The sequence below is a fragment of the Bombina bombina genome, chromosome 7, assembly GCF_027579735.1.
Source record: "Bombina bombina isolate aBomBom1 chromosome 7, aBomBom1.pri, whole genome shotgun sequence".
Lineage (NCBI taxonomy): Eukaryota > Metazoa > Chordata > Amphibia > Anura > Bombinatoridae > Bombina > Bombina bombina.
In genome coordinates, this window is record NC_069505.1 from 49,137,376 (window position 1) to 49,162,677 (window position 25,302).

At 41.8% G+C, this 25,302-nt stretch overlaps 2 protein-coding genes and 1 pseudogene across 3 annotated transcripts in view; all 3 read right to left on the bottom strand.

Annotated features, from left to right (window-relative positions):
• LOC128665857 (nuclear RNA export factor 1) overlaps positions 1-25,302 on the bottom strand; it is a 134,763-nt gene that overhangs the window by 20,401 nt on the left and 89,060 nt on the right. For both annotated transcript variants that reach the window (XM_053720091.1, XM_053720090.1), the window contains exons 17-19: positions 9,272-9,314; positions 9,065-9,137; positions 2,415-2,597 (exon numbers count right to left, since the gene is read on the bottom strand). In XM_053720091.1, coding sequence (XP_053576066.1) covers positions 2,415-2,597; positions 9,065-9,137; positions 9,272-9,314 — 299 coding nt within the window. The remainder of the gene's footprint in view (positions 1-2,414; positions 2,598-9,064; positions 9,138-9,271; positions 9,315-25,302) is intronic.
• Positions 17,437-17,640, bottom strand: LOC128636821 (uncharacterized; annotated as a pseudogene).
• Positions 24,594-25,302, bottom strand: part of LOC128665858 (actin, cytoplasmic 1-like) — a 1,691-nt gene continuing 982 nt past the window's right edge. The window contains exon 1 of the mRNA XM_053720092.1: positions 24,594-25,302. This exon is cut by the window's right edge and continues 982 nt beyond it. Within this exon, the coding sequence (XP_053576067.1) occupies positions 25,098-25,302 (205 nt within the window). The 3' untranslated portion in view covers positions 24,594-25,097.

The following is a 25,302-nucleotide window of genomic DNA, read 5'->3' on the forward strand; positions in this document are numbered from 1 at the left end:
ATAGTGGTACGCTTAGCTAAAGTAGAAACTGCTCCCTCCATTATTTGGATCAGATCCGTCACCCGCAGAATGAAGCTCTCCATCCTCATGCTCTGCAAATTGTGACGCAGTATCAGACATGGCCCTAGCATTATCAGCGTACTCTGTTCTCATCCCAGAGTGATCTTGTTTACCCCTAAGTTCTGGCAATTTAGACAAAACTTCAGTCATAACATTAGCCATGTCTTGTAGAGTGATTTGTAATGGCCGCCCTGATGTACTTGGCGTTACAATATCACGCACCTCCTGAGCGGGAGATGCAGGTACTGACACGTGAGGCAAGTTAGTCGGCATAACTTCCCCCTCGTTGTCTGGTGAATGTTGCTTAACATGTACAGATTGACTTTAATTTAAAGTAGCATCAATGCAATTAGTACATAAATTTCTATTGGGCTCCACCTTGGCTTTTGAACATATTGCACAAAGACATGTTTAAACAAACTAGCAATTAGACTAGCAAGCTTGGAAATACTTTTCAACTAAATTTACAAGCAATATGTAAAACGTTACTGTGCCTTTAAGAAGCACACAAAAACTGTCACAGTTGAATAACAATGAACCGGACTAGTTATAGAAACCAAATTTAGCAAAGGTTTGCACTCATTAGCAATGGATGATTAACCCTTAATATCAGAAAAAAACGGATAACAATTGAAAATATAAGCGTTTTTATCACAGTCAAAGCAGTCTCACAGGTCTGCTGTGAGTGATTACCTCCCTCAAAACTAGTTTTGAAGACCCCTGAGCTCTGTGGAGACGTCCTGGATCATGCAGGGAGAAAAAAGGCAGACTGTGACTGAATTTCTGATGCGTAGTAAAAGCGCCAAAATAGGCCCCTCCCACTCACACTACAACAGTGAGGGAAGCTCAGTAAACTGTTTTAATTTAAAACAAACGACAGCCATGTGGAAAATAACGCCCAAAACAATTTTTCACCAAGTACCTCAGATAATTAAACGATTTAACATGCCAGCAAACGTTTAAAATCTAATTTATGAAATGTCATTAAAAGCCTGCTGCTAGTCGCTCACACTGCAAGTTAGGCTAAAAGTTATATGCATACAGTATTTTCCCAGTGAAGTGCCATTCCCCAGAAATACTTAAGTGTAAACATATATACATATCAGCCTGATACCAGTTGCTACTACTGCATTTAAGGCTGTACTTACATTATATCGGTATTAGCAGTATTTTCTCAGTCAATTCCATTCCTTAGAAAATAATATACTGCAACATACCTCTTTGCAGGTGAACCTGCCCGCTGTCCCCTGATCTGAAGTTACCTTACTCCTCAGAATGGCCGAGAACAGCAAATGGATCTTAGTTACGTCCGCTAAGATCATACACAAAAACTCAGGTAGATTCTTCTTCAAATTCTGCCTGAGAAGAAAACAACACACTCCGGTGCCGTTTAAAATAAACTTTTGATTGAAGATATAAAAAAACTAAGTTTAATCACCACAGTCCTCTCACACATCCTATCTATTAGTTGGGTGCAAGAGAATGACTGGGTGTGACGTAGAGGGGAGGAGCTGTATAGCAGCTATGCTTGGGTGATCCTCTTGTACTTCCTGTTGGGGAGGAGTTAATATCCCATAAGTAATGATGACCCGTGGACTGACTACACTTAACAGGAGAAAAACATACACCACCAAGAGCAAGATTCTCCTCGTCCCCAGTGCCTGCTCTGCTGCCCTTAAACAATAATTCCCTGTCATAGGTGAATGTAACTTGTCCCAATGAAAGTAAAAGTGCTATCCTTTTTCTCTGCATGTCCCAGAAAAACAAAGTTAGCACTTACCTTAATACTTCTGCCAGGCAGCACGGCAGCTCACTAGGTTTAGGAGGCCAGTTCCCTCACATGGACCTGTGGGTAGAAACAAAGACTGAGTAATCTTACTCAGGCTTGCATGGTTAGGGCAGCATAAATACATGGGAGGCGCAGTGAGAATTATGTCCCACAAGTTCCCATTGCTTTAAAGCCACCACTGCTCTACTGAAGAGACTGATATGGACTACGGCTACACCCTAGAGCAAAGCAGAACAATCTTGCACTGCTTAAAAAAATAATAAAATCTTGCTTGAAAAATCTTTTCCTAACACCTAACTTTACCACTTCCTTGCTCTAACGTAGGCAAAGAGAATGACTGGGGTTGGAGGGAAGGGAGGTGATATTTAACAGCTTTGATGTGGTGTTCTTTGCCGCCTCCTGCTGGGCAGGAGTGATATTCCCAATAGTAATTAGAAGATCCGTGGAATCATCGTGTCATTAGAAAGAAATGTTTGCTAGGTGACAAAACAATCAGAAATTGGTATTATGAGGATGAAATATATTTATCAGAGGATGATGGGGCGGAGATAAATAATCTACTCACTTCTGAGACCACTCTAAGTTCATGCCAGAGAATGAAGAAAATGCCTGCACCATATCCTGGGGAACAGGTGCTATAACAGGCACAGGGCTACTGGAGGGTGTAGGAGCTGGTGTGACGAAAGCTTTACGGATCTCTTCTGTTGAGGCAGTCCTAATGAACAGCTGATCATTCACTAGAAGAAGCCTGGAATAAAGATGATTACAGTTTATACAAATTTACGAAGTATTAAAAACAGAATTTATGTTTACCTGATAAATTACTTTCTCCAACAGTGTGTCCGGTCCACGGCGTCATCCTTACTTGTGGGATATTCTCCTCCCCAACAGGAAATGGCAAAGAGCCCAGCAAAGCTGGTCACATGATCCCTCCTAGGCTCCGCCTTCCCCAGTCATTCGACCGACGTAAAGGAGGAATATTTGCATAGGAGAAATCATATGATACCGTGGTGACTGTAGTTAGAGAAAATAAATCATCAGACCTGATTAAAAAAACAGGGCGGGCCGTGGACCGGACACACCGTTGGAGAAAGTAATTTATCAGGTAAACATAAATTCTGTTTTCACCAACATAGGTGTGTCCGGTCCACGGCGTCATCCTTACTTGTGGGAACCAATACCAAAGCTTTAGGACACGGATGATGGGAGGGAGCAAATCAGGTCACCTAGATGGAAGGCACCACGGCTTGCAAAACCTTTCTCCCAAAAATAGCCTCAGAAGAAGCAAAAGTATCAAATTTGTAAAATTTGGTAAAAGTGTGCAGTGAAGACCAAGTCGCTGCCTTACATATCTGATCAACAGAAGCCTCGTTCTTGAAGGCCCATGTGGAAGCCACGGCCCTAGTGGAATGAGCTGTGATTCTTTCAGGAGGCTGCCGTCCGGCAGTCTCATAAGCCAATCTGATGATGCTTTTAAGCCAAAAAGAGAGAGAGGTAGAAGTTGCTTTTTGACCTCTCCTTTTACCAGAATAAACAACAAACAAGGAAGATGTTTGTCTGAAATCCTTTGTAGCCTCTAAATAGAATTTTAGAGCACGAACTACATCCAAATTGTGCAACAAACGTTCCTTCTTTGAAACTGGATTCGGACACAAAGAAGGCACGACTATCTCCTGGTTAATATTTTTGTTAGAAACAACTTTCGGAAGAAAACCAGGTTTAGTACGCAAAACCACCTTATCTGCATGGAACACCAGATAAGGAGGAGAACACTGCAGAGCAGATAACTCTGAAACTCTTCTAGCAGAAGAAATTGCAACCAAAAACAAAACTTTCCAAGATAATAACTTGATATCAACGGAATGTAGGGGTTCAAACGGAACCCCCTGAAGAACTGAAAGAACTAAATTGAGACTCCAAGGAGGAGTCAAAGGTTTGTAAACAGGCTTGATTCTAACCAGAGCCTGAACAAAAGCTTGAACATCTGGCACAGCCGCCAGCTTTTTGTGAAGTAAAACAGATAAAGCAGAAATCTGTCCCTTCAAAGAACTTGCAGATAATCCTTTCTCCAAACCTTCTTGAAGAAAGGATAGAATCTTAGGAATTTTTATCTTGTTCCATGGGAATCCTTTAGATTCACACCAACAGATATATTTTTTCCATATTTTATGGTAGATTTTTCTAGTTACAGGCTTTCTGGCCTGAACAAGAGTATCAATGACAGAATCTGAGAACCCTCGCTTTGATAAAATCAAGCGTTCAATCTCCAAGCAGTCAGTTGGAGTGAGGCCAGATTTGGATGTTCGAACGGACCTTGAACAAGAAGGTCCTGTCTCAAAGGTAGCTTCCATGGTGGAGCCGATGACATATTCACCAGATCTGCATACCAAGTCCTGCGTGGCCACGCAGGAGCTATCAAGATCACCGATACCCTCTCCTGTTTGATCCTGGCTACCAGCCTGGGAATGAGAGGAAACGGTGGGAACACATAAGCTAGGTTGAAGCTCCAAGGTGCTACTAGTGCATCCACTAGAGTCGCCTTGGGATCCCTGGATCTGGACCCGTAGCAAGGAACCTTGAAGTTCTGACGAGACGCCATCAGATCCATGTCTGGAATGCCCCACAATTGAATTATTTGGGCAAAGATTTCCGGGTTGGAGTTCCCACTCCCCCGGATGGAATGTCTGACGACTCAGAAAATCCGCTTCCCAATTTTCCACTCCTGGGATGTGGATTGCAGACAAGTGGCAGGAGTGATTCTCCGCCCATTGAATTATCTTGGTCACTTCCTCCATCGCCAGGGAACTCCTTGTTCCCCCCTGATGGTTGATATATGCAACAGTCGTCATGTTGTCTGATTGAAACCGTATGAATTTGGCCTTTGCTAGCTGAGGCCAAGCCTTGAGAGCATTGAATATCGCTCTCAGTTCCAGAATATTTATCGGGAGAAGAGATTCTTCCCGAGACCAAAGACCCTGAGCTTTCAGGGGTTCCCAGACCGCGCCCCAGCCCACCAGACTGGCGTCGGTCGTGACAATGACCCACTCTGGTCTGCGGAAGCTCATCCCTTGTGACAGGTTGTCCAGGGTCAGCCACCAACGGAGTGAATCTCTGGTCCTCTGATCTACTTGTATCGTCGGAGACAAGTCTGTATAATCCCCATTCCACTGACTGAGCATGCACAGTTGTAATGGTCTTAGATGAATTCGCGCAAAAGGAACTATGTCCATTGCCGCGACCATCGAACCTATTACTTCCATGCACTGCGCTATGGAAGGAAGAAGAACAGAATGAAGTACTTGACAAGAGCTTAGAAGTTTTGATTTTCTGGCCTCTGTCAGAAAAATCCTCATTTCTAAGGAGTCTATTATTGTTCCCAAGAAGGGAACTCTTGTTGACGGAGAGAGATCTTTTTTCTACGTTCACTTTCCACCCGTGAGATCTGAGAAAGGCCAGGACAATGTCCGTATGAGCCTTTGCTTGTGGTAGAGACAACGCTTGAATCAGTATGTCGTCCAAGTAAGGTACTACTGCAATGCCCCTCGGTCTTAGCACCGCTAGAAGGGACCCTAGTACCTTTGTGAAAATTCTTGGAGCAGTGGCTAATCCGAATGGAAGTGCCACAAACTGGTAATGCTTGTCCAGAAAGGCGAACCTTAGGAACCGATGATGTTCCTTGTGGATAGGAATATGTAGATACGCATCCTTTAAATCCACCGTGGTCATGAATTGACCTTCCTGGATGGTAGGAAGAATTGTCCGAATGGTTTCCATTTTGAACGATGGAACCTTGAGAAATTTGTTTAGGATCTTGAGATCTAAGATTGGTCTGAATGTTCCCTCTTTTTTGGGAACTATGAACAGATTGGAGTAGAATCCCATCCCTTGTTCTCCTAATGGAACCGGATGAATCACTCCCATTTTTAACAGGTCTTCTACACAATGTAAGAATGCCTGTCTTTTTATGTGGTCTGAAGACAATTGAGACCTGTGGAACCTCCCCCTTGGGGGTAGCTCCTTGAATTCCAGAAGATAACCTTGGGAGACTATTTCTAGCGCCCAAGGATCCAGAACATCTCTTGCCCAAGCCTGAGCGAAGAGAGAAAGTCTGCCCCCCACCAGATCCGGTCCCGGATCGGGGGCCAACATCTCATGCTGTCTTGGTAGCAGTGGCAGGTTTCTTGGCCTGCTTACCTTTGTTCCAGCCCTGCATTGGCCTCCAGGCTGGCTTGGTTTGAGAAGTATTACCCTCTTGCTTAGAGGATGTAGAACTTGAGGCTGGTCCGTTTCTGCGAAAGGGACGAAAATTTGGTTTATTTTTAGCCTTAAAAGACCTATCCTGAGGAAGGGCGTGGCCCTTACCCCCAGTGATATCTGAAATAATCTCTTTCAAGTCAGGGCCAAACAGCGTTTTCCCCTTGAAAGGTATGTTAAGCAATTTGTTCTTGGAAGACGCATCCGCTGACCAAGATTTTAGCCAAAGCGCTCTGCGCGCCACAATAGCAAACCCTGAATTTTTCGCCGCTAATCTAGCTAATTGCAAAGTGGCGTCTAAAGTAAAAGAGTTAGCCAATTTAAGAGCGTGAACTCTGTCCATAATCTCCTCATAAGAAGAATCTTTATCGAGCGACTTTTCTAGTTCATCGAACCAGAAACACGCTGCTGTAGTGACAGGAACAATGCATGAAATTGGTTGTAGAAGGTAACCTTGCTGAACAAACATCTTTTTAAGCAAACCCTCTAATTTTTTATCCATAGGATCTTTGAAAGCACAACTATCTTCTATGGGTATAGTGGTGCGTTTGTTTAGAGTAGAAACCGCCCCCTCGACCTTGGGGACTGTCTGCCATAAGACCTTTCTGGGGTCGACCATAGGAAACAATTTCTTAAATATAGGGGGAGGGACAAAAAGGTATGCCGGGCCTTTCCCATTCTTTGTTTACAATGTCCGCCACCCGCTTGGGTATAGGAAAAGCTTTGGGGGGCCCCGGGACCTCTAGGAACTTGTCCATCTTACATAATTTCTCTGGAATGACCAAATTGTCACAATCATCCAGAGTAGACAACACCTCCTTAAGCAGAGCGCGGAGATGTTCCAATTTAAATTTGAATGTAATCACATCAGGTTCAGCTTGTTGAGAAATTTTCCCTGAATCTGAAATTTCTCCCTCAGACAAAACCTCCCTGGCCCCCTCAGACTGGTGTAGGGGCATGTCAGAACCATTATCATCAGCGTCCTCATGCTCTTCAGTATTTTCTAAAACAGAGCAGTCGCGCTTTCGCTGATAAGTGGGCATTTTGGCTAAAATGTTTTTGATAGAATTATCCATTACAGCCGTTAATTGTTGCATAGTAAGGAGTATTGGCGCACTAGATGTACTAGGGGCCTCCTGTGTGGGCAAGACTGGCGTAGACAAAGGAGGGGATGATGCAGTACCATGCTTACTCCCCTCACTTGAGGAATCATCTTGGGCATCATTTTCTCTAAATTGTTTGTCACATACATCACATCTATTTAAATGAGAAGGAACCTTGGCTTCCTCACATACAGAACATAGTCTATCTGATAGTTCAGACATGTTAAACAGGCATAAAACTTGATAAAGTACAAAAAACGTTTTAAAATAAAACCGTTACTGTCACTTTAAATTTTAAACTGAACACACTTTATTACTGAATATGTGAAAAAGTATGAAGGAATTGTTCAAAATTCACCAAAATTTCACCACAGTGTCTTAAAGCCTTAAAAGTATTGCACACCAAATTTGAAAGCTTTAACTCTTAAAATAACGGAACCGGAGCCGTTTTTATATTTAACCCCTATACAGTCCCTGGTATCTGCTTTGCTGAGACCCAACCAAGCCCAGAGGGGAATACGATACCAAATGACGCCTTCAGAAAGCTTTTTCTATGTATCTGAGCTCCTCACACATGCATCTGCATGCCTTGCTTCCCAAAAACAACTGCGCATTAGTGGCGCGAAAATGAGGCTCTGCCTATGATTAGAGAAGGCCCCCAGTGAAAAAGGTGTCCAATACAGTGCCTGCCGTTTCTTTAACATAATTCCCAAGAATAAAATAACTCCTCAAAGCTATAAACTATTAAAAATGCTTATAAATCAATCGTTTTAGCCCAGAAAAATGTCTACCAGTCTTTAAAGCCCTTGTGAAGCCCTTTATTCTTATTTAATAAAAATGGCTTACCGGATCCCATAGGGAAAATGACAGCTTCCAGCATTACCAAGTCTTGTTAGAAATGTGTCATACCTCAAGCAGCAAAAGTCTGCTCACTGTTTCCCCCAACTGAAGTTAATTCCTCTCAACAGTCCTGTGTGGAAACAGCCATCGATTTTAGTAACGGTTGCTAAAATCATTTTCCTCTTACAAACAGAAATCTTCATCTCTTTTCTGTTTCAGAGTAAATAGTACATACCAGCACTATTTTAAAATAACTAACTCTTGATTGAAGAATAAAAACTACATTTAAACACCAAAAAACTCTAAGCCATCTCCATGGAGATGTTGCCTGTGCAACGGCAAAGAGAATGACTGGGGAAGGCGGAGCCTAGGAGGGATCATGTGACCAGCTTTGCTGGGCTCTTTGCCATTTCCTGTTGGGGAGGAGAATATCCCACAAGTAAGGATGACGCCGTGGACCGGACACACCTATGTTGGAGAAAAAACACACAAAAAAACCCCAAATAAATCAGTTTCTTCACTAAGTAGAATTATATCTGTACTAATGGGAAGATGGTCTTTCTACCTATGCTTACATTTAAACATCTCAGGTCTGAGAAGAATTGTTCCAACTAAATATACCCCCTCCACTTGAATGTTTTTATGCACAGCCAAGCAAGGACATATTTGTAGAAGGGAAGACAAATTGACAGAGAAATGAGTGACAGCTTACTCAACTCTAAATACGTTAAATTAATAAGCAGTGGTATAAGTATTTTTAAGGCTGAGGATCATCACACCCTCAGATTTCTGGGAGCATTTCAACTTAGTTCAGAGGTCAACTACCCACCTGTACTGATATAGCTCTAGAAAAGCGACAATTCCTAATATGCTAGTATTCAAACTGAAAAACTCAAATATGACACAGTTTATATGATGATAATCCAATGTTACGAAATGTATTCAATTTTTACTAGAGCAGTTTTTCCCCTCTCTTCTACGACAAGTGTTTGTATAAGTTAATATGGCTTAAACTCACCCTCCGTCACTTCCAGGAACAGCTACAAAAATCCGGGAAAAACCACGCACAACGGAAACAGATTGGTCTTCAACTATCAAAAGAAGATAAAGCAGAAAAAGGAGATGAGCAGAAAATAAAACTAAAAAAAACCCAAAACAAACATACAGTAAGGAAAAAAAAAAAAAAGCTGATAAAAAAAAGTAGATACTGTTCGCGACCACTTACCTTCTTTAAAAATCCCATTAACCACAAAGCTTAGTAGAGTAATCTGTAAGAAAAAGTAGGAAATTAGTGAGTAGAAGTTAAAAAACGCGAGAGGGAGAAGTTTATCTACTTATTAGCCCCAGGGCATTCGCTTTTTATATTTTTAGTTAATCTGGGCGATGTTTGGAGATAGGAACATAATAGACCAAAGAGTGTAAGAAAAAGACAACCCTGCACCGCCGCAATTAAACCGTACCTCTATGCTATGTCTGTTTCAGAGTATTTGGGAATAAATGTACTTAAAAGTGATATTGTACTGTTATATTTTGACTCTTAATGTTTTCCCGCGGGCTTGTTATAACAGCTGCATAGTATTACATATTGGAAATTGCTTATGCCTGCATTTAGTTTTGCTCATAAAAACCACCACCCATAATAAAAATGTCAGTCCCTAAGTATTGTCTCTTGTGCATAGAGATATGATGAGGTCTGCTCTCCCTATAGGATAAGCTAATTTGAATAGGCAGTGGTTTCAATGAGGAAAATAAAACAGGTTTTTCAACTACAAAAATAAACCTAAATGAGCCATTTCCAATACAAATCATACTGTGCAGCTGGTATAATAAGGGAAAGTGAACAAGTTTCTGCATTCTTCCAATAGACTAACATATTTGAGTCTGAACATTATTAAAAAAAACACCTTGTTTGCTGCAACTTATATTCAATGGTTAAACTCTCAACAACTTTCCTTATTTGGAGGAGCCAATCCAGACTTGAAGGGACAGTGTACTCTAAAACAAACATGGGCTATTGAAATAAAGCTTTAGGTGTAGATAACGTTTTCATTAGCTATTTTGCTGCCAAAAATGAGAAAAACCTTAGTATTTTCACTGCATATGCATACGTATGTAATGAGCACTAGTTAGAGAGCTACGGTTTTCCCCTCACTCCCTAAATAGAGTGCTTATAGCCAGAATCCCTGGCTTCCTCATGCTGGAGGTAACTATTTCCACTCCTCCTGTATCATGTGACAGTCATCAGCCAATCACAAATGCATACAAGTATATTCAGTGAAGTCTTCTACATGCTCAGTAGGAGATGGTGTCTCTAAAAGTGTAAATATAAAAAGACTGTGCACATTTTGTTAATGGAAGTAAAGTGGGAAGTTGTTTAAAATGGCTGCTCTATCTGAATCGTGAAAGTGTAAGTTTGACTTGAGTGTCCCTTTAAAAACACGGTTGTAATGGTGAGGAGGGGGAGTAGGAAACCTGCATAGTGTTACAGGCGCAGGGAAGGGAGGAACAGCTTAGTGCTGTTTGTGTGTATCTGTGGCTTTCTTCTTGAGTACACTGTCCCTTTGAGAGTATGAAGATGCCAGGGCTTGCCACTAAAAGTATATTGCAAAGTTGTTTTACGGTGCATAATTAAGCATTTTATATTGCAATTTTTTACAGTGGAAACACATGCACTAGGGAGTTGTTTTGTCTTTAAAAACAAAATGTATGCTTACATGATAAATTATTTTCTTTTCTTGCATGGAGTCTATGAATCCATTCAATTACTAATGGGAACTCAACTCCTGGCCACCAGGAGGAGGCAAAGAACACCCCAGCAAAGCCGTTAAGTATCACTTCCACAATCCCCATTCATTCAGCCGAAGGAATATGGAAAGATAAGAGGACACAAGGTTATAGAGATGCCTGAGGTTTAAACAAAAAACATAATTTATGTAAGAACTTACCTGATAAATTCATTTCTTTCATATTAGCAAGAGTCCATGAGCTAGTGACGTATGGGATATACATTCCTACCAGGAGGGGCAAAGTTTCCCAAACCTTAAAATGCCTATAAATACACCCCTCACCACACCCACAATTCAGTTTAACGAATAGCCAAGAAGTGGGGTGATAAGAAAAAAGTGCGAAAAGCATATAAAATAAGGAATTGGAATAATTGTGCTTTATACAAAATCATAACCACCACAAAAAAAGGGCGGGCCTCATGGACTCTTGCTAATATGAAAGAAATGAATTTATCAGGTAAGTTCTTACATAAATTATGTTTTCTTTCATGTAATTAGCAAGAGTCCATGAGCTAGTGACGTATGGGATAATGACTACCCAAGAAGTGGATCTTTCCACACAAGAGTCACTAGAGAGGGAGGGATAAAATAAAGACAGCCAATTCCTGCTGAAAATAATCCACACCCAAAATAAAGTTTAATGAAAAACATAAGCAGAAGATTCAAACTGAAACCGCTGCCTGAAGTACTTTTCTACCAAAAACTGCTTCAGAAGAAGAAAATACATCAAAATGGTAGAATTTAGTAAAAGTATGCAAAGAGGACCAAGTCGCTGCTTTGCAGATCTGGTCAACCGAAGCTTCATTCCTAAACGCCCAGGAAGTAGAAACTGACCTAGTAGAATGAGCTGTAATTCTCTGAGGCGGAGTTTTACCCGACTCAACATAGGCAAGATGAATTAAAGATTTCAACCAAGATGCCAAAGAAATGGCAGAAGCTTTCTGGCCTTTTCTAGAACCGGAAAAAATAACAAATAGACTAGAAGTCTTACGAAAAGATTTCGTAGCTTCAACATAATATTTCAAAGCTCTAACAACATCCAAAGAATGCAACGATTTCTCCTTAGAATTCTTAGGATTAGGACATAATGAAGGAACCACAATTTCTCTACTAATGTTGTTGGAATTCACAACTTTAGGTAAAAATTCAAAAGAAGTTCGCAACACCGCCTTATCCTGATGAAAAATCAGAAAAGGAGACTCACAAGAAAGAGCAGATAATTCAGAAACTCTTCTGGCAGAAGAGATGGCCAAAAGGAACAAAAAACTTTCCAAGAAAGTAATTTAATATCCAATGAATGCATAGGTTCAAATGGAGGAGCTTGAAGAGCCCCCAGAACCAAATTCAAACTCCAAGGAGGAGAAATTGACTTAATGACAGGCTTTATACGAACCAAAGCTTGTACAAAACAATGAATATCAGGAAGAATAGCAATCTTTCTGTGAAAAAGAACAGAAAGAGCAGAGATTTGACCTTTCAAGGAACTTGCGGACAAACCCTTATCTAAACCATCCTGAAGAATACTGTAATATTCTCGGTATTCTAAAAGAATGCCAAGAAAAATGATGAGAAAGACACCAAGAAATATAAGTCTTCCAGACTCTATAATATATCTCTCTGGATACAGATGTACGAGCCTGTAACATAGTATTAATCACAGAGTCAGAGAAACCTCTTTGACCAAGAATCAAGCGTTCAATCGCCATACCTTTAAATTTAAGGATTTCAGATCCTGATGGAAAAAAAGGACCTTGAGACAAAAGGTCTGGTCTTAACGGAAGAGTCCACGGTTGGCAAGAGGCCATCCGGACAAGATCCGCATACCAAAACCTGTAAGGCCATGCCGGAGCTACCAGCAGAACAAACGAGCATTCCTTCAGAATCTTGGAGGTTACTCTTGGAAGAAGAACTAGAGGCGGAAAGATATAGGGAGGATGATACTTCCAAGGAAGTGATAATGCATCCACTGCCTCCGCCTGAGGATCCCGGGATCTGGACAGATACCTGGGAAGTTTCTTGTTTAGATGAGAAGCCATCAGATCTATTGCTGGAAGTTCCTACATTTGAACAATCTGAAGAAATACCTCTGGGTGAAGAGACCATTCGCCCGGATGCAACGTTTGACGACTGAGATAATCCGCTTTCCAATTGTCCATACCTGGGATATGAACCGCAGAGATTAGACAGGAGCTGGATTCCGCCCAAACCAAAATTCGAGATACTTCTTTCATAGCCAGAGGACTGTGAGTCCCTCCTTGATGATTGATGTATGCCACAGTTGTGACATTGTCTATCTGAAAACAAATGAACAACTCTCTCTTCAGAAGAGGCCAAGACTGAAGAGCTCTGAAAATTGCACCTCCTGAGATTCCCAAACCCCTTGTGCCGTCAGATACCCCCACACAGCTCCCCAACCTGTAAGACTTGCATCTGTTGAGATTATAGTCCAGGTCGGAAGAACAAAGAAGCCCCCTGAACTAAACGATGGTGATCTGTCCACCATGTCAGAGAGTGTTGTAAAATCGGTTTAAAGATATTAATTGAGATATCTTTGAGTAATCCCTGCACCAATGGTTCAGCATACAGAGCTGAAGAGGTCGCATGTGAAAACGAGCAAAGGAGATCGCATCTGATGCGGCAGTCCTAAGACCCAACATTTCCATGCATAAGGCTACCAAAGGGAATGATTGTGACTGAAGGTTTTGACAAGCTGATATCAATGTTAAACTTCTCTTGTCTGACAAGGACAGTCATAGACACTGAATTTATCTAGAAACCTAAAAAGGTTACCCTTGTCTGAGGAATCAATGAACTGATTGGTAAATTGATCCTCCAACCATGAACTTGAAGAAACAACACAAGTTGATTCGTATGAGATTCTTCGAAAATGAGAAGACTGAGCAAATACCAAGATATCGTCCAAATAAGGAAATACCAAAACCCTATTCTCTGATTACAGAAAGAAGGGCACCGAGAACCTTTGAAAAAAATTCTTGGAACTGAGGCTAAGCCAAACGGTAGAGCCACAAAACTGGTAATGCTTGTCTAAAAAGAGAATCTCAGACACTAAAAGTGATCTGGATGAATCGGAATATGCAGATACACATCCTGTAAATCTATTGTAGACATATAATGCCCTTGCTAAACAAAAGGCAGGATAGTCCTACAGTAACCATCTTGAATGTTGGTATCCTAACATAATGATTCAATAATGATAGATCCGGAACTGGTCTGAAGGAATTGACCTTCTTTGGTACAATGAAGAGATAAAATAAGACCCCAGCCCCTGTTCCAGAACTGGAACTGGCATAAATACTCCAGCCAACTCTAGATCTGAAACACATTTCAGAAATGCTGAGCCTTTGCTGTGTTAACTGGGACACGGGAAAGAAAAGAATCTCTTAGCAGGAGGCCTTAACTTGAAGCCAATTCTGTACCTTTCTGAAACAATGTTTCTGAAACCAGAGATTAAGAACGGAATTGATCCAAATTTCTTTGAAGAAAACGTAATCTGCCCCATACCAGCTGAGCTGGAATAAGGGCCGCACCTTCATAGGTACTTAGGAGCTGGCTATAGGTTTCTATAAGGCTTGGATATATTCCAAACTGGAAATAGTTTCCAAACTGATACCGCTCCTGAGGATGAAGGATCAGGCTTTTGTTCCTTGTGAGGAAAGGAACGAAAATGATTATTTACCCTGGAAAGAAAGGGAAAGCAAAGTTGACTTAGAAGACATGTCAGCATTCCAAGTTTAATCCATAAAGCTATTCTAGCTAAAATAGCTAGAGACATATACCTGACATCAACTCTAATGATATCAAAAGATGGTATCACCAATAAAATTATTAGCATGTTATAGAATAAAAATAATGCTATAAAATTATGATCTGTTACTTGTTGCGCTAAAGCTTCTAACCAAAAAGTTGAAGCTGCAGCAACATCCGCTAAAAATATAGCAGGTCTAAGAAGATTACCTGAACATAAGTAAGCTTTTCTTAGAAAGGAATCAATTTTCCTATCTAAAGGATCCTTAAATGAAGTACTATCTGCCGTAGGAATAGTAGTACATTAGCAGGAGTAGAGACAGCCCCATAACCTTAGGGATTTTTGTCCCAAAAAACTCTAATCTGTCAGATGGCACAGGATATAATTTGCTTAAACGTCTAGAAGGAGTAAATAAATTACCCAAATTATTCCATTCCCTGGAAATTACTTCAGAAATAGCATCAGGGAGATAAAACACTTCTGGAATAACTACAGGAGATTTAAAAACCTTATTTAAACGTTTAGATTTAGTATCAAGAGGACCAGAATCCTCTATTTCTAATGCAAATAACACTTCTTTAAGTAAAGAACGAATAAATTCCATCTTGAACAAATACAAAGATTTATCAGCATCAACCTCTGAGACAGAAACCTCAGAACCAGAAGAACCATTATCAGTATCAGAATGATGATGTTCATTTAAAAATTCATCTGAAAAAAAGAGAAGTTTTAAAAGACTTATGTATACTAGAAGGAAAAATAACAGACATAGCCTTCTTAATGGATTTAAAAAATAAAATCTCTTATGTTATCAGGAACACTCTGAAAATTAGATGTTGACGGAACAGCAACAGGTAATGTAACAGTACTAAAGGAAATTTTATCTGCATTAATAAGTTTGACATGACATGCAATACAAATAACAGCTGGAGAAACAGATACCAAAAGTTTATAGCAGATACACTTAGCTTGGTAGCTCCAGCATTGTGCAGTGATTTTCCTGAAGTATCTTCTGACTCAGTTGCAACGTGGAACATCTTGCAATATGTAAAAGAAAAAAACAACATATAAAGCAAAATTGATCAAATTCCTTAAATGACAGTTTCAGGAATGGGAAAAAATGCCAAAGAACAAGCTTCTAGCAACCAGAAGCAATAAAAAATGAGACTTAAATAATGTGGAGACAAAAGTGACGCCCATATTTTTTCGCGCCAAATAAGACGCCCACATTATTTGGCGCCTAAATGCTTTTTGGCGCCAAAAATGACGCCACATCCGGAACGCCGACATTTTTGGCGCAAAATAACGTCAAAGAATGATGCAACTTCCGGCGACACGTATGACGCCGGAAACGGAAATAGAATTTTTGCGCCAAAAAAGTCCGCGCCAAGAATGACGCAATAAAATGAAGCATTTTCAGCCCCCGCGAGCCTAACAGCCCACAGGGAAAAAAGAGTCAAATTTTAAGGTAAAAAATGTTAAATTAAAATGCATTATCCCAAATATGAAACTGACTGTCTGAAAAATAAGGAAAGTTGAACATTCTGAGTCAAGGCAAATAAATGTTTGAATACATATATTTAGAACTTTATAAACAAAGTGCCCAACCATAGCTAGGAGTGTCACAGAAAATAAGACTTACTTACCCCAGGACACTCATCTACATATAGCAGATAGCCAAACCAGTACTGAAACGAGAATCAGCAGAGGTAATGGTATATATAAGAGTATATCGTCGATCTGAAAAGGGAGGTAAGAGATGAATCTCTACGACCGATAACAGAGAACCTATGAAATAGACCCCTTAGAAGGAGATCACTGCATTCAAATAGGCAATACTCTCCTCACATCCCTCTGACATTCACTGCACGCTGAGAGGAAAACCGGGCTCCAACTTGCTGCGGAGCGCATATCAACGTAGAATCTAGCACAAACTTACTTCACCACCTCCATCGGAGGCAAAGTTTGTAAAACTGAATTGTGGGTGTGGTGAGGGGTGTATTTATAGGCATTTTAAGGTTTGGGAAACTTTGCCCCTCCTGGTAGGAATGTATATCCCATACGTCACTAGCTCATGGACTCTTGCTAATTACATGAAAGAAATGACAAACGCCTTCTTTAAAAAAAAAAAAAATGAAGGGCGGGTCGTGGACTCTTCATGCCAGGAAAGAAAATAATTTATCAGGTAAGCATTCATTTTGTGGTTTTCTTTCCAATGGCATGGAGAGTCCACAAATCCATTCAATTAATAGTGGGAACCAATACCCAAGCTAGAGGACACAGAATGGAAGGGAGGGGTGAAAAAGAGACGGAACCTAAACAGAAGACACCACCGATTGAAGAACTTTCCTCCCACAGGAAGCCTCAGCCGAGGCAAAAACAGAATTTGGAAAAAGTATGCAACGAAGACCAAGTGGCCGCCTTTCAGATCTGTTCCACAGAAGCTTCTTTTTTTAAAGCCCAAGAGACAGCCCTAGTGGAATGAGCTGTAATTCTCTCAGGAGGCTGTTGTCCAGCTGTCTTGTAGACCAACAGAATAACACTTTGCAACCAAAAAGAAAGGAGTAGAAGAAGTGGCCTTCTGACCTTTCCGTTTACCAGAGAACTTGACAGGAGTAAACCGCACGGCAAGGCACCGCTGGTAACCCCTTTGCTAGGCTCTGCCTGGGATTGAACCAAGGACACCAAGTTCATAGTGCTCTGCCTGTGTCACTGGAGAATGTAAGATTTGATTCTATCTTGTATCCTTGGGAGACTACGGTCACTGTCTAAGGAATCGCCAATCCAAGCCTCCTGAAAGGAAGGAAGGCCTGCCCCCTACTTGATCCAAGATTGGATCGTGGGCAGACCATTCAAGCTGATTTATTCTCAGAGGAAGGCTTCTTGGATTGCTTGCCATTATTCCAAAAGGAAAAAAAATAATAATAATATATATATATATATATGAGACAAGATATGGTCCCCAGATAGGAGATGTATCAGATAATAAACTGATAAGAACAGATACTACACATGATAGTAGGCAAAAGGCAGAAAAGTGATCATTATGTCCCAGACATCCGCAGAAATCGCCTCAATATGAGGGAAATTATCAAATAAAATGTAAGTGTCCTCAGATCACTAAGATTCTCAATCTGAGGATACATTATTTCAAAAAGGTAGATGGAAACCCACTGGTTAAGCCACTATGAAGGATAAAAAATAAAGTAAAAATTAGCACCTTATTTCTAAATCTCCTCAACACGAGAAAATTATATCATAGCACTCATATACATGAAATAAGCATATTAGGCCAAATATGTATGAACATCATATAGTTTAAATCATACCATATGCTGCCTTAAACATGAAAAGGAACCTGACATGGAAGATACACAATGTCAGAATTAAAATTCCTAACTGATCAGCCCTTTTAGAGACTGATGAGAAATAAAATAGATGTAATAATATTAAACACTAGATGGCGTCAAATACCAAGAGACACTAAACAGAAATTCTGAAAAAGAAAATCTTAAATGGGCATAAAATACACAACATGATATGCCCTGTAAGGTAGGAAAAAACCATCAACCCCCATACCCCCAAATGACGGGCATAAATAAGCCCAACATGCATAGAGGGATAAAAATGTATCACTTAACAAGGAGCATCAGGTCCGATTCTAGACGGATATTTTTTACCCCCACAGGTACGTGTATGAAAGAACAGAGCACATACACACACACACACACACATATACATAGTGTATAAATTTAACTGAGAATAAGAGTGCCATTGTAAGCCGCTCCCTTAAAACAGCTACTCTGCCTACTAAACCCTCTCACCAAGATCAGCACCTTTAGAGAGGATCGAGGCATTAACAGGCTTATAAACAATGGCGCCAAAAACACTGCCCGTGGCGGTAAGTGCAAGACTGAAATAAAAGGGTGGCGCCAAATAGAAGCTGATGTTGCGCACTTGTGAGCACCGCCAAACAGCTTATCAGAGCCAGTTATTAAACATATTAGGAGCTTAATAAAAGCCCCTTACCTGAGAAACATGGCCCCCCCCCCCCCACAACGGGCTTGACAAAAAAAGGCGCTGAGCTATAGGAGGGATATAACCCATACTAGCCGGGGTAGAGGAGAGGAAAACACAATCGCGGTAACCTACTCTAATCAGATTAAAAAGTAGGTGTTTACCGCTTAAAAGGGGGAACGATCAGACAAGATCTTAAAGTAATCTCTTACTTGAAAACCCCTTACAATGGAGGGAAAAAACGATTTCTACCGCACCCGGTGTTCCCAGGCAGATAAAATACGACCAGATACGGTCCCGCAGAGAACAATTAGATACCTCAACTTATAGTACCTGGTAATCCGAGACAGACACCAGCTAGCCCTACAGCTCCATAAAGCTTTGTAAGAGATTCTAGGCTGCTCTTATAGCATAGCATAATAGCTTTAGGAAAGGATAACACAATTTATGCTTACCTGATAAATTTATTTCTCTTGTGGTGTATCCAGTCCACGGATCATCCATTACTTGTGGGATATTCTCATTCCCAACAGGAAGTTGCAAGAGGACACCCACAGCAGAGCTGTAATATAGCTCCTCCCCTAACGGTCATAGCCAGTCATACGACCGAAAACAAGCCGAGAAAGGAGGAACCATAGGGTGCAGTGGTTACTGTAGTTTAAATTTAAAAATTACCTGCCTTAAAATGACAGGGCGGGCCGTGGACTGGATACACCACAAGAGAAATAAATTTATCAGGTAAGCATAAATTGTGTTTTCTCTTGTAAGGTGTATCCAGTCCACGGATCATCCATTACTTGTGGGATACCAATACCAAAGCTAAAGTACACGGATGAAGGGAGGGACAAGGCAGGAACTTAAATGGAAGGAACCACTGCCCGTAAAACCTCTCCCCCAAATATAGCCTCCGAAGAAGCAAAAGTATCAAATTTGTAAAATTTTGAAAAAATATGAAGCGAAGACCTTGCAAATCTGATCAAAAGAAGCCTCATTTTTAAAGGCCCAAGTAGAAGCCACAGCTCTAGTGGAATGAGCTGTAATCCTTTCAGGAGGTTGCTGTCCAGCAGTCTCATAGGCTAAGCGGATTAAGCTTCTTAGTCAAAAAGAAAGAGGTTGCCGAAGCCTTTTGACCTCTCCTCTGTCCAGAGAAGACAACAAACAAAGCAGATGTTTGACGAAAATCTTTAGTAGCTTGTAAGTAAAACTTTAAAGCACGGACGACGTCCAAATTGTGTAACACAAGGATGGAACAACAATCTCTTTATTGATATTCTTGTTAGATACCACCTTAGGTAAGAACCCAGGTTTGGTACGCAGGACTACCTTATCCGTATGAAAAATCAGATAAGGAGAATCACATTGTAAGGCAGATAGCTCAGAGACTCTACGAGCCGAGGAAATAGCTACCAAAAAAAAGAACTTTCCAAGATAAAAGGTTAATATCTATGGAATGAAGATGTTCAAACGGAACTCCTTGAAGAACCTTAAGAACCAAGTTTAAGCTCCATGGTGGAGCAACAGGTTTAAACACAGGCTTGATTCTAACTAAAGCCTGACAAAATGCCTGAACGTCTGGAACATCTGCCAGACGCTTAACTAGCTGACAATCCTTTTTCCAAACCTTCTTGGAGAAAAGATAATATCCTAGCAATCCTGACCTTACTCCATGAGTAACCCTTGGATTCACACCAATAAAGATATCTATGCCATACCTTATGGTAAATTTTCCTGGTGACAGGCTTTCGTGCCTGTCTTAAGGTATCAATAACTGACTCGGAGAAGCCACGCTTTGATAAAATCAAGCGTTCAATCTCCAGGCAGTCAGCCTCAGAGAAAACAGAATTTATGCTTACCTGATAAATTACTTTCTCCAACGGTGTGTCCGGTCCACGGCGTCATCCTTACTTGTGGGATATTCTCTTCCCCAACAGGAAATGGCAAAGAGCCCAGCAAAGCTGGTCACATGATCCCTCCTAGGCTCCGCCTTCCCCAGTCATTCGACCGACGTAAAGGAGGAATATTTGCATAGGAGAAATCATATGATACCGTGGTGACTGTAGTTAGAGAAAATAAATCATCAGACCTGATTAAAAAACCAGGGCGGGCCGTGGACCGGACACACCGTTGGAGAAAGTAATTTATCAGGTAAGCATAAATTCTGTTTTCTCCAACATAGGTGTGTCCGGTCCACGGCGTCATCCTTACTTGTGGGAACCAATGCCAAAGCTTTAGGACACGGATGATGGGAGGGAGCAAATCAGGTCACCTAGATGGAAGGCACCACGGCTTGCAAAACCTCTCTCCCAAAAATAGCCTCAGAAGAAGCAAAAGTATCAAATTTGTAAAATTTGGTAAAAGTGTGCAGTGAAGACCAAGTCGCTGCCTTACATATCTGATCAACAGAAGCCTCGTTCTTGAAGGCCCATGTGGAAGCCACGGCCCTAGTGGAATGAGCTGTGATTCTTTCAGGAGGCTGCCGTCCGGCAGTCTCATAAGCCAATCTGATGATGCTTTTAAGCCAAAAAGAGAGAGAGGTAGAAGTTGCTTTTTGACCTCTCCTTTTACCAGAATAAACAACAAACAAGGAAGATGTTTGTCTGAAATCTTTGTAGCCTCTAAATAAAATTTTAGAGCACGAACTACATCCAAATTGTGCAACAAACGTTCCTTCTTTGAAACTGGATTCGGACACAAAGAAGGCACGACTATCTCCTGGTTAATATTTGTGTTAGAAACAACTTTCGGAAGAAAACCAGGTTTAGTACGCAAAACCACCTTATCTGCATGGAACACCAGATAAGGAGGAGAACACTGCAGAGCAGATAATTCTGAAACTCTTCTAGCAGAAGAAATTGCAACCAAAAACAAAACTTTCCAAGATAATAACTTGATATCAACGGAATGTAGGGGTTCAAACGGAACCCCCTGAAGAACTGAAAGAACTAAATTGAGACTCCAAGGAGGAGTCAAAGGTTTGTAAACAGGCTTGATTCTAACCAGAGCCTGAACAAAAGCTTTAACATCTGGCACAGCCGCCAGCTTTTTGTGAAGTAAAACAGATAAAGCAGAAATCTGTCCCTTCAAAGAACTTGCAGATAATCCTTTCTCCAAACCTTCTTGAAGAAAGGATAGAATCTTAGGAATTTTTATCTTGTTCCATGGGAATCCTTTAGATTCACACCAACAGATATATCTTTTCCATATTTTATGGTAGATTTTTCTAGTTACAGGCTTTCTAGCCTGAACAAGAGTATCAATGACAGAATCTGAGAATCCTCGCTTTGATAAAATCAAGCGTTCAATCTCCAAGCAGTCAGTTGGAGTGAGGCCAGATTCGGATGTTCGAACGGACCTTGAACAAGAAGGTCCTGTCTCAAAGGTAGCTTCCATGGTGGAGCCGATGACATATTCACCAGGTCTGCATACCAAGTCCTGCGTGACCACGCAGGAGCTATCAAGATCACCGATACCCTCTCCTGTTTGATCCTGGCTACCAGCCTGGGAATGAGAGGAAACGGTGGGAACACATAAGCTAGGTTGAAGGTCCAAGGTGCTACTAGTGCATCCACTAGAGTCGCCTTGGGATCCCTGGATCTGGACCCGTAGCAAGGAACCTTGAAGTTCTGACGAGACGCCATCAGATCCATGTCTGGAATGCCCCACAATTGAATTATTTGGGCAAAGATTTCCGGATGGAGTTCCCACTCCCCCGGATGAAATGTCTGACGACTCAGAAAATCCGCTTCCCAATTTTCCACTCCTGGGATGTGGATTGCAGACAAGTGGCAGGAGTGATTCTCCGCCCATTGAATTATTTTGGTCACTTCTTCCATCGCCAGGGAACTCCTTGTTCCCCCTTGATGGTTGATATACGCAACATTCGTCATGTTGTCTGATTGAAACCTTATGAATTTGGCCTTTGCTAGCTGAGGCCAAGCCTTGAGAGCATTGAATATCGCTCTCAGTTCCAGAATATTTATCGGGAGAAGAGATTCTTCCCGAGACCAAAGACCCTGAGCTTTCAGGGGTTCCCAGACCGCGCCCCAGCCCACCAGACTGGCGTCGGTCGTGACAATGACCCACTCTGGTCTGCGGAAGCTCATCCCTTGTGACAGGTTGTCCAGGGTCAGCCACCAACGGAGTGAATCTCTGGTCCTCTGATCTACTTGTATCGTCGGAGACAAGTCTGTATAATCCCCATTCCACTGACTGAGCATGCACAGTTGTAATGGTCTTAGATGAATTCGCGCAAAAGGAACTATGTCCATTGCCGCGACCATCAAACCTATTACTTCCATGCACTGCGCTATGGAAGGAAGAAGAACAGAATGAAGTACTTGACAAGAGCCATCTCCGTGGAGATGTTGCCTGTGCAACGGCAAAGAGAATGACTGGGGAAGGCGGAGCCTAGGAGGGATCATGTGACCAGCTTTGCTGGGCTCTTTGCCATTTCCTGTTGGGGAAGAGAATATCCCACAAGTAAGGATGACGCCGTGGACCGGACACACCTATGTTGGAGAAATTAGATTTGGACGGTTGAAAGGACCCTGAAGTAGAAGGTCCTGTTTCAGAGGCAGAGACCATGGTGGAAAGGATGACATGTCCACTAGATCTGCATACCAGGTCCTGCGTGGCCACGCAGGTGCTATCAGAATCACTGATGCTCTCTCCTGCTTGATCTTGGCAATCAGTCGAGGGAGCAGAGGAAACGGTGGAAACACATAAGCCAGGTTGAAAGACCAGGGCGCTGCTAGAGCATCTATCAGTGTCGCCTTGGGATCCCTGGACCTGGATCCGTAACACGGAAGCTTGGCGTTCTGGCGAGACGCCATGAGATCCAGTTCTGGTTTGCCCCAACGATGAATCAGTTGTGCAAATGCCTCCGGATGGAGTTCCCACTCTCCCGAATGAAAAGTCTGACGACTTAGAAAATCCGCCTCCCAGTGCTCTACACCTGGGATATGGATAGCTGATAGGTGGCAAGAGTGAATCTCTGCCCAGCGAATTTTTTTAAACTTCTAACATCTCTAGGGAACTTCTCGTTCCCCCTTGACGGTTGATGTAAGCTACAGTCGTGATGTTGTCCGACTGAAATCTTATGTACCTCAGAGTTTCTAACCGAGGCCAAGCCTGAAGAGCCTTGAATATCGCTCTTAGTTCCAGAATATTTAATGGAAGGAGAGACTCCTCCTGAGTCCACGATCCCTGAGCCTTCAGGGAGTTCCAGACTGCACCCCAACCTAGAAGGCTGGCATCTGTCGTAACAATTGTCCAATCTGGCCTGCGAAAGGTCATACCTTTAGACAGATGGACCCGAGATAGCCACCAGAGAAGAGAATCCCTGGTCTCTTGGTCCAGATTCAGTTGAGGGGACAAATCTGTGTAATCCCCGCTCCACTGACTGAGCATGCATAGTTGCGGCGGTCTGAGATGTAAGCGTGCAAACGGCACTATGTCCATTGCCGCTACCATTAAGCCGATTACTTCCATACACTGAACCACCGAAGGACACGGAATGGAATGAAGAACCCGGCAGGAATTTAGAAGCTTTGATAACCTGGACTCCGTCGGGTGAATTTTCATTTCTACAGAATCTATCAGAGTCCCTAGAAAGGAAACTCTTGTGAGTGGGGATAGAGAACTCTTTTCCTCGTTCACTTTCCACCCATGCGACCACAGAAATGCCAGTACTACATCCGTATGAGACTTGGCAATTTGGAAGTTTGACGCCTGTATCAGGATGTCGTCTAAATATTTTTACAGTGTGTATAATAGGCTAACAGAGCATTGCACCCACTTGCAAATGGATGATTAACCCCTTAGTTCAAAAAACGGATCAAAAAAACGAAATAGACGTTTTTTTAACAGTCACAACCAACTGCCACAGCAAGCTGTGGCCCTACCTTCCCCAATAAACGACTTTGGAAAGCCTTTGGGCCCTTTAGAGATGTCCTATAGCATTCAGAGGGCCTTTGAGGGAAGCTGGATGTCACAGTTTGTAATTTTTTTTTTTCTTTTTTTTTTTTAGACTTAAACAGGTTCTTTCTTTTCAGTTAAGTGTACAGGTGGCCCCCCTCACTCACATCTTACCGAGATCAATGATTAATGTAAACCTTCCATCAGATGTCAGGGAATGGAGCCCATTGCTGGACCAAACTTACAAAGTGTTCAAGGCAGAAGATACAAAAAGACATGTCTGGGTACAGAGCGTCACATACAAGCAATACTATCAGCGTGCTTCTTTAAGTGCCCAGTAGCTCACGCTGAGGAATGTCCCCTTACAATGCATTAAACATTTGGAATGACAAGAAATAAAAAAACAAAAGAAATGTACAGTCCTTATATGCATTGTAGATCTTGGGAGTGCTGTAGGTTTGTTTTCCTTCTATTCCAGTTATAAGATCCTGAGCCAAGCGCCAACAAAAGGGGAAAGCCATGCCAGTGATCTTCCTGCACAGGTTCAATGTCAAAGGTCAGTCTCTTTAGAAGCATTTACGGTGGACAATGGATGGGCCAGACTCATCGTACTCCTGCTTGCTGATCCACATCTGCAGGAAGGTGGACAAAGAGGCCAGGATGGAGCCTCCGATCCAGACTGAGTATTTCCTCTCAGGTGGGGCGATGATCTTTATTTTCATGGTGCTGGGAGCCAGTGCTGTGATTTCCTTCTGCATCCTGTCAGCAATT